Source organism: Anolis sagrei, chromosome 10, assembly GCF_037176765.1.
Source record: "Anolis sagrei isolate rAnoSag1 chromosome 10, rAnoSag1.mat, whole genome shotgun sequence".
Classification (NCBI taxonomy): domain Eukaryota; kingdom Metazoa; phylum Chordata; class Lepidosauria; order Squamata; family Dactyloidae; genus Anolis; species Anolis sagrei.
Window position 1 is genome coordinate 24882652 of NC_090030.1, and position 12428 is coordinate 24895079.

At 44.8% G+C, this 12428-nt stretch overlaps 1 protein-coding gene across 1 annotated transcript in view; it reads left to right on the forward strand.

Moving 5' to 3' along the window:
- ADGRG4 (adhesion G protein-coupled receptor G4) overlaps nucleotides 1–12428 on the forward strand; it is a 71448-nt gene that overhangs the window by 41048 nt on the left and 17972 nt on the right. Inside the window, exons 7-10 of the mRNA XM_067471716.1 lie at nucleotides 1688–1853; nucleotides 1982–2131; nucleotides 3776–3898; nucleotides 11484–11529. Of these exons, the coding sequence (XP_067327817.1) occupies nucleotides 1688–1853; nucleotides 1982–2131; nucleotides 3776–3898; nucleotides 11484–11529 (485 nt within the window). The remainder of the gene's footprint in view (nucleotides 1–1687; nucleotides 1854–1981; nucleotides 2132–3775; nucleotides 3899–11483; nucleotides 11530–12428) is intronic.

The window sequence follows — 12428 nt, forward strand, 5'->3', positions numbered from 1 at the left end:
ACAGTCAGTTCCCAGGGGTAAAGAATGTTAGTGAGACTTATAATGAGAATGATTTCCCACACCGCCAGGTGGAGATGTCTTTGCCTTTCCACAGGAGATGTCTTTGCCTTTCCACAGTGATCCGGTCCAGCTGGACCAAGATAAGGGTTTGCATAGCTTTGAAGATAATGATCAAGGGTCTGGAGAACAAGCCCTATGAGGAGCGGCTTAAGGAGCTGGGCATGTTTACCTGAAGAAGAGAAGGCTGAGAGGAGATATGATAGTCATGTATAAATATGTGAGAGGAAGCCACAGGGAGGAGGGAGCAAGCTTGTTTTCTGCTTCCTTGGAGACTGGGATGCGGAACAATGGCTTCAAACTACAAGAGAGGAGATTCCATCTGAACATGAGGAAGAACTTCCTGACTGTGAGAGCCATTCAGCAGTGGAGCTCTCTGTCCCAGAGTGTGGTGGAGGCTCCTTCTTTGGAAGCTTTTAAACAGAGGCCGGATGGCCATCTGTCAGGGGTGCTTTGAATGCAATATTCCTGCTTCTTGGCAGGGGGTTGGAGTGGATGGCCCATGAGGTCTCTTCCAACTCTTTGATTCTATGATTCTATGAATTAATGAGCAGGCAAGATTGTCTGCAATTAAGGCTCCGGAGAAGCTCTCGCTTGGCCAGCAAGCGAGAAGCCAAGGAGGCCAAGGGTCAACGCAATGCGCTCATGTCTGCAAAGGGTATTTAGCCTTGTAGCTGACAAGCAGGGGCTGTCAGTTCAGCGTAACTCTTCTCATGCAAACTTCTGTGGATTAACTTTGGCTTTTACCACCACGCTTCTGGCTTCCTGAGTCTGGGATTTGGGCCTTGTTTTCAACTGTGTTCCATGGATGCTTGTTTGACCATTGCTAAAGGATTATGCTTCATGTTTTTGCCTTTGGATCTTGGAAACTGTGTCTTTGCATTTAAGCCTTTGACCTGCCTATGGATTTTATGCATTTCATATGCTCTGTTTTGATTTTGCCTTTTTCTCAATAAACTACAAAACCTACAGCTTTGTGGTGGGGTCTGGAGCAAGGTGAAAATTACCCTGAGTTGCAACAGGGACCACATTTGCCCTCCTCCAAACTGCTGGGACTTGTCCCATTCCCCAAGAACTCTCAAAGATGATTGTTATGTCAGAGTAAAATCCAGGGTGCTACGCGCAGCGGATGAGGTGGTAGATCACACAGACACAAATCAGGATACTGCAGTCTTCCAGTTTAAAAAATAACATAAAGTTTACTTAGTACATCTCAATACACGTCTACTTCTAAACAGGCAAAATCAAGAACTACAAAGCACAGCTTCAGTACAGTTTCAGAACATCTGCTTATCAGGCTCTCTGGCTGTAAGCCGGTTACTCCCTATTTCTTCCCAGGAAGAGAAATTTGTTATCTAACTTCTGTCAAGGTCCCTTCTCTCTGTACCTCTCTGTCTCTTACAACAACAATTCCAACACAAAATTGAACATAACAGAATCCATCTTGAATACATATGAACACCATTCTTAATCATATAGAAGCACATTGAAAAACCATACATGCATACCTTCAATCATTCTGACATGTTAGTGGTTCCAAAATGACTTCTACTAGTTCCTTCAATACTTCTTCAATACAGGATAAAATTCAACTGACTGGATTGTGTCTTATATTTCCTTTCTTGTCTAGCATCCTACAGCTCACAGAACAGATAGGCTTCAAGATGTCCTTTAATGGGAGAAATGCCTCTATTGTGACACCCAAATTGGCTTTGGCCTTGTTGCGTCCGGATCCGGAGAATTTCCAAGGAATTGCTTTTGCGATAACGTCTTACGACTTCAAGACAGACCCAAAGGTAAAGCTTACTGTCATGTTCCAAAACGTAACTTTGGTGTGAAGGGGACCCATATTTGCTTTATTCCTATGTCAGCAGCGAACTGTAGAATCTTTTTTACCCCTTCGGATTATTTTTTCTCCCTGCAGCTCAAAATCCGCCAAGCCCCTTTCACTGCAGCCATGGCCTCCGTATTTCTACCTGGATTATTGAGAAACTTCTTGAAGCCGCAGTCTTTTGAGCCTGAAGATCACACCGAGATCCAGTTTAGCTTCTTTGGCACAACTACGCTGTTTCAGGTAAAAATGGCAGTCACTGAACATGTAAGAAGTAGAATCTATGGATAGTTACATCTACACTGTAGAATAATAAATTATTATTATTATTACTATTATTATTACTAGCTGTTGTAATATTGCTGTGGCCCACATGGGGGTTCTGTGTGGGAGGTTTGGCCCAATTCTATCGTTGGTGGGGTTCAGAATGCTCTGTGATTGTAGGTGAACTATAAATCCCAACAACTACAACTCCCAAATGTCAAGATTCTATTTTCCCCAAACTCCACCAGTGTTCACATTTGGGCATATTGAGTATTCGTGTAGAGTTTGGTCCACATCCATCATTGTTTGAGTCCACAGTGATCTCTGGATGTAGGTGAACTACAACTCCAAGACCAAAGGACACTGCCCACCAAACCCTTCCCATATTTTTTGTCAGTAATGGGAGAACTGTGCGCCAAGTTTGGTCCAATTCCATCATTGGTGGGGTTCAGAATATTCTTTGATTGTAGATGAACTATAAATCCTAGCAACTACAACTCCCAAATCACAAAATCATTTTTTTGAGTGAAGGACATACATTGGGTTGTTAGGTGTCTTGTGTCCAAATTTGGTGTCAATTTGTCCAGTGGTTTTTGAGTCCTGTTAATCCCACAAATGAACATTATTATTATTATTATTATTATTATTATTATTATTAGTTTGGGAAGTGTTCGACTTGTGATTTTGTGATACGAAATCCAGCATATATATCTCATTTGCTGTGACATACTGTGTTTTTGTGTCAGTAAAATAATAATAATAATAATAATAATACTTTTTCTGTGAGAAAAAAAAGACTTGAGAAACTACAAGTCACTTCTGGTGGGAGAGAATTGGCCATCTGCAATGATATTGTCCAGGAGACGCCTAGATGTTTTGGTGTTTTATCATCCTTGTGGGAGGCTTCACTCATGTCCCCGCATGGGGAGCTGGAGCTGACAGAGGGATCTCAACACGTTCTCCCTGGATGTTTTATCATCCTTGTGGGAGACTTCACTCATGTCTCCGCATGGAGAGCTGGAGCTGACAGAGGGAGCTCAACCCATTCTCCCTGGATTCAAACCGCTGACCCATTGGTCAGCATGAGAGACATCTGCAAGGACATTGTCCATGGGATGCCCAGATGTTTTGATGTTTTATCATCCTTGTGGGAGGCTTCACTCATGTCCCCGCATGGGGAGCTGGAGCTGACAGAGGGAGCTCAACCCATTCTCCCTGGATTCAAACCGCTGACCCATTGGTCAGCATGAGAGACATCTGCAAGGACATTGTCCATGGGATGCCCAGATGTTTTGATGTTTTATCATCCTTGTGGGAGGCTTCACTCATGTCCCCGCATGGGGAGCTGGAGCTGACAGAGGGAGCTCAACCCATTCTCCCTGGATTCAAACCGCTGACCCATTGGTCAGCATGAGAGACATCTGCAAGGACATTGTCCACAGGATGCCCAGATGTTTTGATGTTTTATCATCCTTGTGGGAGGCTTCACTCATGTCCCCGCATGGGGAGCTGGAGCTGACAGAGGGAGCTCAACCCGTTCTCCCTGGATTCAAACCGCTGACACATCGGTTCAAATCCAGCACAAGGGTTTATTTAATCCACTTTGCATTATTTCGCTCACAGGACAGCAGTTTTGAGGACACGAAGCTCAACTCCTACGTGGTGGGTGCCAGCCTTGAGGACACATCTGTCAGGAACCTCAAGGAGCCGGTGAATGTCATCCTGCAGCATTTGGAGCCCAACGTGGTAAGGCATCTCTTTGACTTCAAAATGCATTGGGTTGAATGGGGCACCACCAGTTAGGTTGAACTGCATAGCGCTGGCATTGAGATATTCTGGTTGAAGGAATGTCTATAAAGATTCAAGAGGGCGAATCTCGGGCAAGGGAGAGTTTTCTTCACTACAACAACTACAATCTCTCACCTGCCATATTCTGGGGATCGTGGGAGTTGTAGTGTGATCCTGGATTCATCGCTGAGCCTGGATCCCCAGGTTTCAGCGGTGACCAGGGGAGCATTTGCACAGCTTAGGCTCGTGCGCCAGCTGCGCCTGTACCTCGGGAAGTCTGACTTGGCCACGGTGCTACACGCTCTGGTCACATCCCGCCTTGACTACTGCAACGCTCTCTATGTGGGGTTGCCCTTGAAGACGGCCCGGAAGCTTGAGCTAGTCCAGCACGCAGCAGCCATGTTACTAACAGGAGCGGGACGCAGGGAGCATACAATGCCCTTGCTGTTCCAGCTCCACTGGCTGCCGATTTGCTACCGGGCCCAATTTAAGGTGCTGGTGTTATCCTACAAAGCCCTAAACGGTTCCGGCCCAAAATACCTTGCGGACCGCATTTCGGCCTATGAGCCCACGAGGGCCTTGAGATCGTCTGGGGAGGCCCTTCTCTCGATCCCGCCTGCTTCACAGGCACGTCTGGCGGGGACGAGAGAGAGGGCCTTCTCGGTGGTGGCCCCCCGGCTGTGGAACACCCTCCCTGTTGACATCAGACAAGCGCCCTCCCTTATGTCCTTCCGTAAGAGCCTAAAGACATGGCTATTTGAGAAGGCATTTAACTGAGTGCTACATTAACTGGTAACGACAACTGGAACGGAATATGGTTTACGAGATTGGTTATGATTCTACGATAAGACGGAGCGGATCATTTAGTGTAATTATATTATTGTGTATTAGTGATATTGCTTTATTGTAAATTGTTTTTATATGTTGTACACTGCCGTGAGTCGCCCTAGGGCTGAGAACGGCGGTCAACAAATGCAGCAAATAAATAAATAAATAAATAATAGTCCCCATGAAAAGGCATTTGTCTACACTCTGGTAGAGGGTTAACCTTCTGCGGAGGGACCGGTTGTTTTCAGTATCCTTACTTGCTTTGGGCCTGTTTTAAGAGAGAAAAAGCAGGATAATCTATATATATAAATCTGTTAGGTTGGTTCAACGGGACAGCAAAACGCAAAAAACCCCCAACGAAACTTAACCAAAATTCCCATGCCCATAACACAACCCACAAGGTACAAACATATCTACTCAAAATGAAAAACAACACAACAACATACTCACAAAACAACAAAACACAAAAAACCCCCAATGAAACTTAACCAAAATTCCCATGCTCATAACACAACCCACAAGGTACAAACATATCTACTCAAAATGAAAAACAACACAACAACACACTCACAAAACGGCAAAACAACAAAACGCAAAAAACCCCCAACAAAGCTTAACCAAAATTCCCATGCCCATAACACAATCCACAAGGTACAAACATATCTACTCAAAATGAAAAACAACACAACAACATACTCACAAAACAACAAAACACAAAAAACCCCCAACGAAACTTAACCAAAATTCCCATGCTCATAACACAACCCACAAGGTACAAACATATCTACTCAAAATGAAAAACAACACAACACACTCACAAAACGGCAAAACAACAAAACGCAAAAAACCCCCAACAAAACTTAACCAAAATTGCCATGCCCATAACACAACCCACAAGGTACAAACATATCTACTCAAAATGAAAAGCAACACAACAACACACTCACAAAACGGCAAAACAACAAAACTCTAAAAAACCCCCAACGAAACTTAACCAAAATTCCCATGCCCATAACACAACCCACAAGGTACAAACATATCTACTCAAAATGAAAAACAACACAACAACACACTCACAAAACGGCAAAACAATAAAACTCTAAAAAACCCCAATGAAACTTAACCAAAATTCCCATGCCCATAACACAACCCACAAGGTACAAACATATCTACTCAAAATGAAAAACAACACAACAACACACTCACAAAACGGCAAAACAACAAAACTCAAAAAACCCCAACGAAACTTAACCAAAATTCCCATGCCCATAACACAACGAAACTTAACCAAAATTCCCTGGAAGGAAGGAGGGAAAGCAGGAGAGAAAGAGGGAAGGTTGGCCACAGCAACACATGGCGGGTAAAGGTTGTTATTTCTATTATTATGATGCTATTATTCCTTGTTGTTGTTCATTCGTTCAGTCGTCTCCGACTCTTCGTGACCTCATGGACCAGCCTACGCCAGATCTCCCTGTCGGCCGTTACCACCCCCAGCTCCCTCAAGGTCAGTCCAGTCACTTCAAGGATGCCATCCATCCATCTTGCCCTTGGTCGGCCCCTCTTCCTTTTGCCTTCCACTTTCCCCAGCATAATTGTCTTCTCCAGGCTTCGCTGTCTCCTCATGATGTGGCCAAAGGACTTCAACTTTGTCTCTAGTATCCTTCCCTCCAGTGAGCAGTCGGGCTTTATTTCCTGGAGGATGGACTGGTTGGATCTTCTCGCAGTCCAAGGCACTCTCAGCACTTTCCTCCAACACCACAGCTCAAAAGCATCGATCTTCCTTCGCTCAGCCTTCCCTAAGGTCCAGCTCTCACATCCGTAGGTTACTACAGGGAATACCATGGCTTTGACTAGGCGGATCTTTGTTGCCAGTCTGATGTCTCTACACTTTACTATTTTATCGAGACTGGACATTGCTCTCCTCCCAAGAAGTAAGCGTCTTCTGATTTCCTGGCCACAGTCTGCATCTGCAGTAATCTTTGCACCTAGAAATACAAAGTCTGTCACGGCCTCCACGGTTTCTCCCTCTATTTTCCAGTTGTCAATCATTCTTGTTGCCATAATCTTGGTTTTTTTGACGTTTAGCTGCAACCCGGCTTTTGCGCTTTCTTCTTTCACCTTGATTAGAAGGCTCCTCAGCTCCTCCTCGCTTTCGGCCATCAGAGTGGTGTCATCTGCATATCTGAGGTTGTTAATGTTTCTTCCAGCAATTTTCACCCCAGCTTTGCATTCATCCAGCCCCGCACATCGCATGATGTGTTCTGCATACAAGTTAAAAAGGTTGGGTGAGAGTATGCAGCCTTGCCGTACGCCTTTCCCAGTCTTGAACCAGTCTGTTGTTCCGTGGTCAGTTCTGACTGTTGCGACTTGGTCCTTGTACAGATTCCTCAGGAGAGAGACAAGGTGGCTTGGTATGCCCATCCCACCAAGAACTTGCCACAATTTATTATGATCCACACAGTCAAAGGCTTTAGAATAGTCAATGAAGCAGAAGTAGATGTTTTTCTGAAACTCCCTGCCTTTCTCCATTATCCAGCGGATATTGGCAATCTGGTCTCTCGTTCCTCTGCCTTTTCTAAACCCAGCTTGAACATCTGGCAACTCTCGCTCCATGTATTGCTGGAGTCTTCCTTGCAGGATCTTGAGCATTACCTTACTGGCATGAGAAATAAGGGCCACTGTACGGAAGTTTGAGCAGTCTTTCGCATTTCCCTTTTTTGGTATGGGGATATAAGTTGATTTTTTCCAGTCTGATGGCCATTCTTGTGTTTTCCATATTTGCTGGCAAATGGCATGCATCACCTTGACAGCATCATCTTTTAAGATTTTAAACAGTTCAGCTGGGATCCCATCATCTCCTGCTGCCTTGTTGTTAGCAATGCTTCTTAAGGCCCATTCAACCTCACTCCTCAGGATGTCTGGTTCTAATTCATTCACCACACCGTCAAAGCTATCCTCGATATTGTTATCCTTCCTATACAGATCTTCTGTATAGTCTCGCCACCTTCTCTTGATCTCTTCAGCTTCTGTTAGGTCCCTGCCATCTTTGTTTCTTATCATACCAATTTTTGCCTGAAATTTACCTCCAATGTTTCTAATTTTCTGGAAGAGGTCTCTTGTCCTTCCTATTCTGTTGTCTTCTTCCACTTCCATGCATTGCTTATTTAAAAATAGTTCCTTATCTCTTCTGGCTAACCTCTGGAATTGCGCATTTAACTGGGCATATCTCCCCTTTTCACTGTTTCCTTTTGCTTTCCTCCTTTCTTGGGCTACTTCCAGTGTCTCAGCAGACAACCATTTTGCCTTCTTGGTTTTCTTTTTCTTTGGAACGTACTTTGTTGCCGCCTCCTGAACAATGTTGCGGACTTCTGTCCATAGTTCTTCTGGGACTCTGTTTACTAAATCTAGTCCTTCAAATCTGTTCTTCACTTCCACTGTATATTCGCTAGGAATGTTAGTGAGATCATATCTAACTGGTCTGTGTATTTTCCCTGAACTCTTTAGTTTTATTCTAAATTGGGCAATAAGAAGTTCGTGATCTGAGCTACAGTCAGCCCCAGGTCTTGTTTTCACCGACTGGATGGATGTCCGCCACCTTTGACTGCAAAGGATGTAGTCAATCTGATTTCGGTGCTGACCATCTGGTGAGGTCCATGTATAAAGCTGTCTTTTAGGTTGTTGGAAGAGAGTGTTTGTTATACACAGCGAGTTTTCCTGGCAAAATTCTATCAGCCTGCGTCCCGCTTCATTTTGTTCTCCCAGACCATGCTTGCCTGTGATCCCTGTTGTCATTTGACTTCCCACCTTGGCATTCCAGTCTCCTGTAATGAAAATAATGTCTCTTTTTGGTGTATTATCCAGTAGTTCCTGCAGATCCTCATAGAACTGATCTACTTCTGCTTCTTCAGCAGCTGTGGTTGGGGCGTATATTTGGATCACTGTGATGTTGAAAGGCTTTCCTTGCACTCGAATTGAGATCATTCTGTCATTTTTTGGGTTGTATCCAAGCACCGCTTTAGCGAATTTCTTATTAATTATGAAGGCTACTCCATTTCTTCGATGTTCCTCTTGTCCGCAGTAGTAGATCTGGTGGTCATCTGATGTGAAGTGGCCCATTCCAGTCCATTTCAGTTCGCTGACCCCCAGAATGTCTATCTTTAGTCTTGACATCTCACCAATAACAACATCCAATTTGCCCTGGCTCATAGATCTTACATTCCAGGTTCCTATGGTGTGTTGATCTTTAGAGCATCGGATTCGTCGTTCACCTGCAGTACCGTCGGCCGCTAGCCTTCCTTTCGGCTTTGAGCTAGCTGCGTCATCACATCTGGGGCTAGTTGAACTTATCCTCTGCTCCTCCCCAGTAGCATTTTGGCCATCTTCCGACCTGGGAGTCCCATCTTCCAATGGCATACCGACATATCTGTGGTTGTACTGGTCCATTTAGTTTTCTTGGCAAGGATACTGGGGTGGTTTGCCGTTGCCTTCCCCAGGGATCACGCTTGGTCTGACCTCTCTGCCACGACCGTCCCGTCTTGGGTGGCCCTTCACGGTTTCGCTCATGACATCATTGAGGTGCTCAAGCTCCAGCGCCCCGACAAGGCGGCGATCCTTTGCTGGAGGCTATTATTCCTCTGAGACCCTTTTAGGGGGAATGGGAGAGGTGTCAGGTCCTGGAGGCAATGCATTGCATTATTGTTATTGTTATGATGGTGGTGAAATAAAAGGAAATAAAAAGTGAAAGAAGGAAGCAAACAGGGAGGGAAGAAAGGCAAAGGAAGAAAGGGGGAGGGAATGAAGGAAAGAGAGAAGGACGAAACCAAGTAGTGAAAGAAGGAAAGAAAGAAAGAGGTAGAGAAGGAAGAAAGAAGAGAAAGGGGGAGGAAAAGGGGGAAGGAATAGGTAGGGACCTCTCTTTCATAATAGTCCAGATATCTACCTCAACTTTGATAAGTTTTACTATAGGCCACAGCAACGCGTGGCAGGGCACAACTAGTATATATATATAAATGCTCTGTGCATAATAAGTACCTTAAAAACAAAAGAACCAATGAACGAAATCACACCAAATTTGGCAACAAAACGTCTCACTACACAAGGAGTGACCATCACTCAAAAATTATGATTTTGTCATTTGGGAGTTGTAGTTGCTGGGATTTATAGTTCACATACAAACAAAGTGCATTCAGAACTCCACCAACGATGGAATTGAACCAAATTGGAACACAGAACTCCCATGACCAGCAGAAAATACTGGAAGTGTTTGGTGGGCATTGACCTTGAGTTTGGGAGTTGTAGTTCACCTACATCCAGAGAGCACTGTGGACTCAAACAATGATGGATCTGGACCAAACTTGGCACGAATACTCAATATGCCCAAATATAAACACAGATGGAGTTTGGGGGAAAGAGACCTTGACATTTGGGAGTTGTAGTCACTGGGATTCACAGTTCACCTACAATCAAAGAGCATTCTGAACCCCACGAACGACAGAATAGGGGCAAACTTCTCACACAGAACCCCCATGACCAACAGAAAATACTTAAGGCCATGCAATCCAACTCCCTTCATCAGAGCAAGAAAACATAATCAAAGTCCTCCTAACAAAGAGCCACCCAGCCATAGATATAGATAGATAGATAGATAGATAGATAGATAGATAGATAGAAACATAGAGTTCTAGAGTTGGAAGAGACCTCATGGGCCATCCAGTCCAACCCCCTGCCAAGAAGCAGGAATATTGCATTCAAAGCACCCCTGACAGATGGCCATCCAGCCTCTGTTTAAAAGCCTCCAAAGAAGGAGCCTCCACCACACTCCGGGGCAGAGAGTTCCACTGCTGAACAGCTCTCACAGTCAGGAAGTTATTCCTAATGTTCATCTGTCAAATTGACCAGTAGTGGTCACATTTCTCACCCTCGGCTTATACTCGAGTCAATAAGGCACGTACGGCAGCCATGATTCTAACAGGAGTGGAGCGCAGGGAGCATACGACCCCCCTGTTGCGCCAGCTCCATTGGCTGCCGATCTGCTACCGGGCTCAATTCAAGGTGTTGGCACTGGCCTATAAAGTCCTAAACGGTTCCGGCCCAAGATACCTATCTGACCGCATCTCGGCCTATGAACCCACCAGGACTTTGAGATCTTCCGGGGAGGCCCTGCTCTTGATCCTGCCGGCTTCTCAAGCACGGTTGGCGGGGACGAGAGATAGGGCCTTCTCGGTGGTGGCTCCTCGGCTGTGGAACGCCCTTCCTACGGACATTAGGCTGGCACCATCTCACATGGCATTCCGAAAAAAGTTGAAGACCTGGATGTTTGTGCAGGCGTTCGAGTAATCTAGTGCAATATTGGTAATTGAACATAGGAATGGAACAATGGACGATGAACCTGGACTACGCTTGGATGATGAGAAGATTGGGTTGGTTATTGTAATAATTGTTTAGTGCAATTGCTTGTTGTTTATTAAGTGGATAATGTGTTAAGTGGTCAATTGTTATATGCGCATTGAATTATTGCTGTTTTTATTGGGTGTAAACCGCTGCGAGTCGCCTTCGGACTGAGAACAGCGGTATATAAGCAAAGTAAATAAATAAATAAATAAATAAGATTTCCCATTTTTTTGTGGTAAAATTAGGTGCCTCGGTTTATATTCGGGTCAGCTTATACTCGAGTATATACGGTAACATCCTGAGCCCTTTCCTTTCTTGTTTGCAGAATAACGCTTCGGTGCATTGTGTCTTTTGGGACTTTAGTAAGAACGGTGAGTATGAAGAACGTCAAGCCAACCCCGAAACATTGGATTGGATGTCCCAGCAACCCCTTATTTCTGGGAAATCTCAGTTTAGACGTATTGGCTCCAGGTTGCTTCTTCCATTGCTCCCGAGAAGTAATTGTAATGAATGGAGTAAAAGGCAGAGAGGTGGGGATGCAACCCTATGGTTTGTAGCCACTGGGGGTGGGGGTTGTGGTGGAATTAAGAGACATATAGAGAAACAGAGCATATGGGATTTTGAGGGTTATATAGAGGTTTAGAAGGGTTGGGGGGCTGGAAAAGGGTGGGCGGAAAGCGCCTCTCATTTGAAAACAGAAAGACATTGGAAAGAGTTGAACCTTCTGCCCACGGAAGGAAAGTGTTGGGTATTTATAGCAGGGTTTGGTGCGAAATGCGTGTCTTTGGGAAGAGAAAGGTATATTCTGGGAGTTGTGTTTTTGTATTTTAACGAACTGTGCTGGAAATCCGCATTTCTCATTTAACATACTTTATACCACCCTTGTCTAATTTCGGAGGCTAAGGTTAGTACAGTTGTTCCCCTGTTTTTGCAGGGATGCCTTCTGCAGACGTAATAATGCTTGCTTTAAGAATATTTGGGTCTTCCAATGTGCCTCAGGGTTGCATGGGGGGACCTAGAAATTCCTAGAAAAGTGCACAGCTGAATATTAGGAACATCATCCTGATCATAAGAGCTAATCAACTCTGCCACAGAATCCATCAGAAGCTCCTTTTTTGGAGGCTTTTGAACAGAGGCTTGATGGCCATCTGTCGGGAGGGCTTTGATTGTGCTTTTCCTGCATGAAGGTGGAAGAGGATTGGACTAGACGGCCCCTGGGGTCTCTCTCTTCCAACTCTAGGATTCAATGACTCTAAGTGTTCTCTCAAGT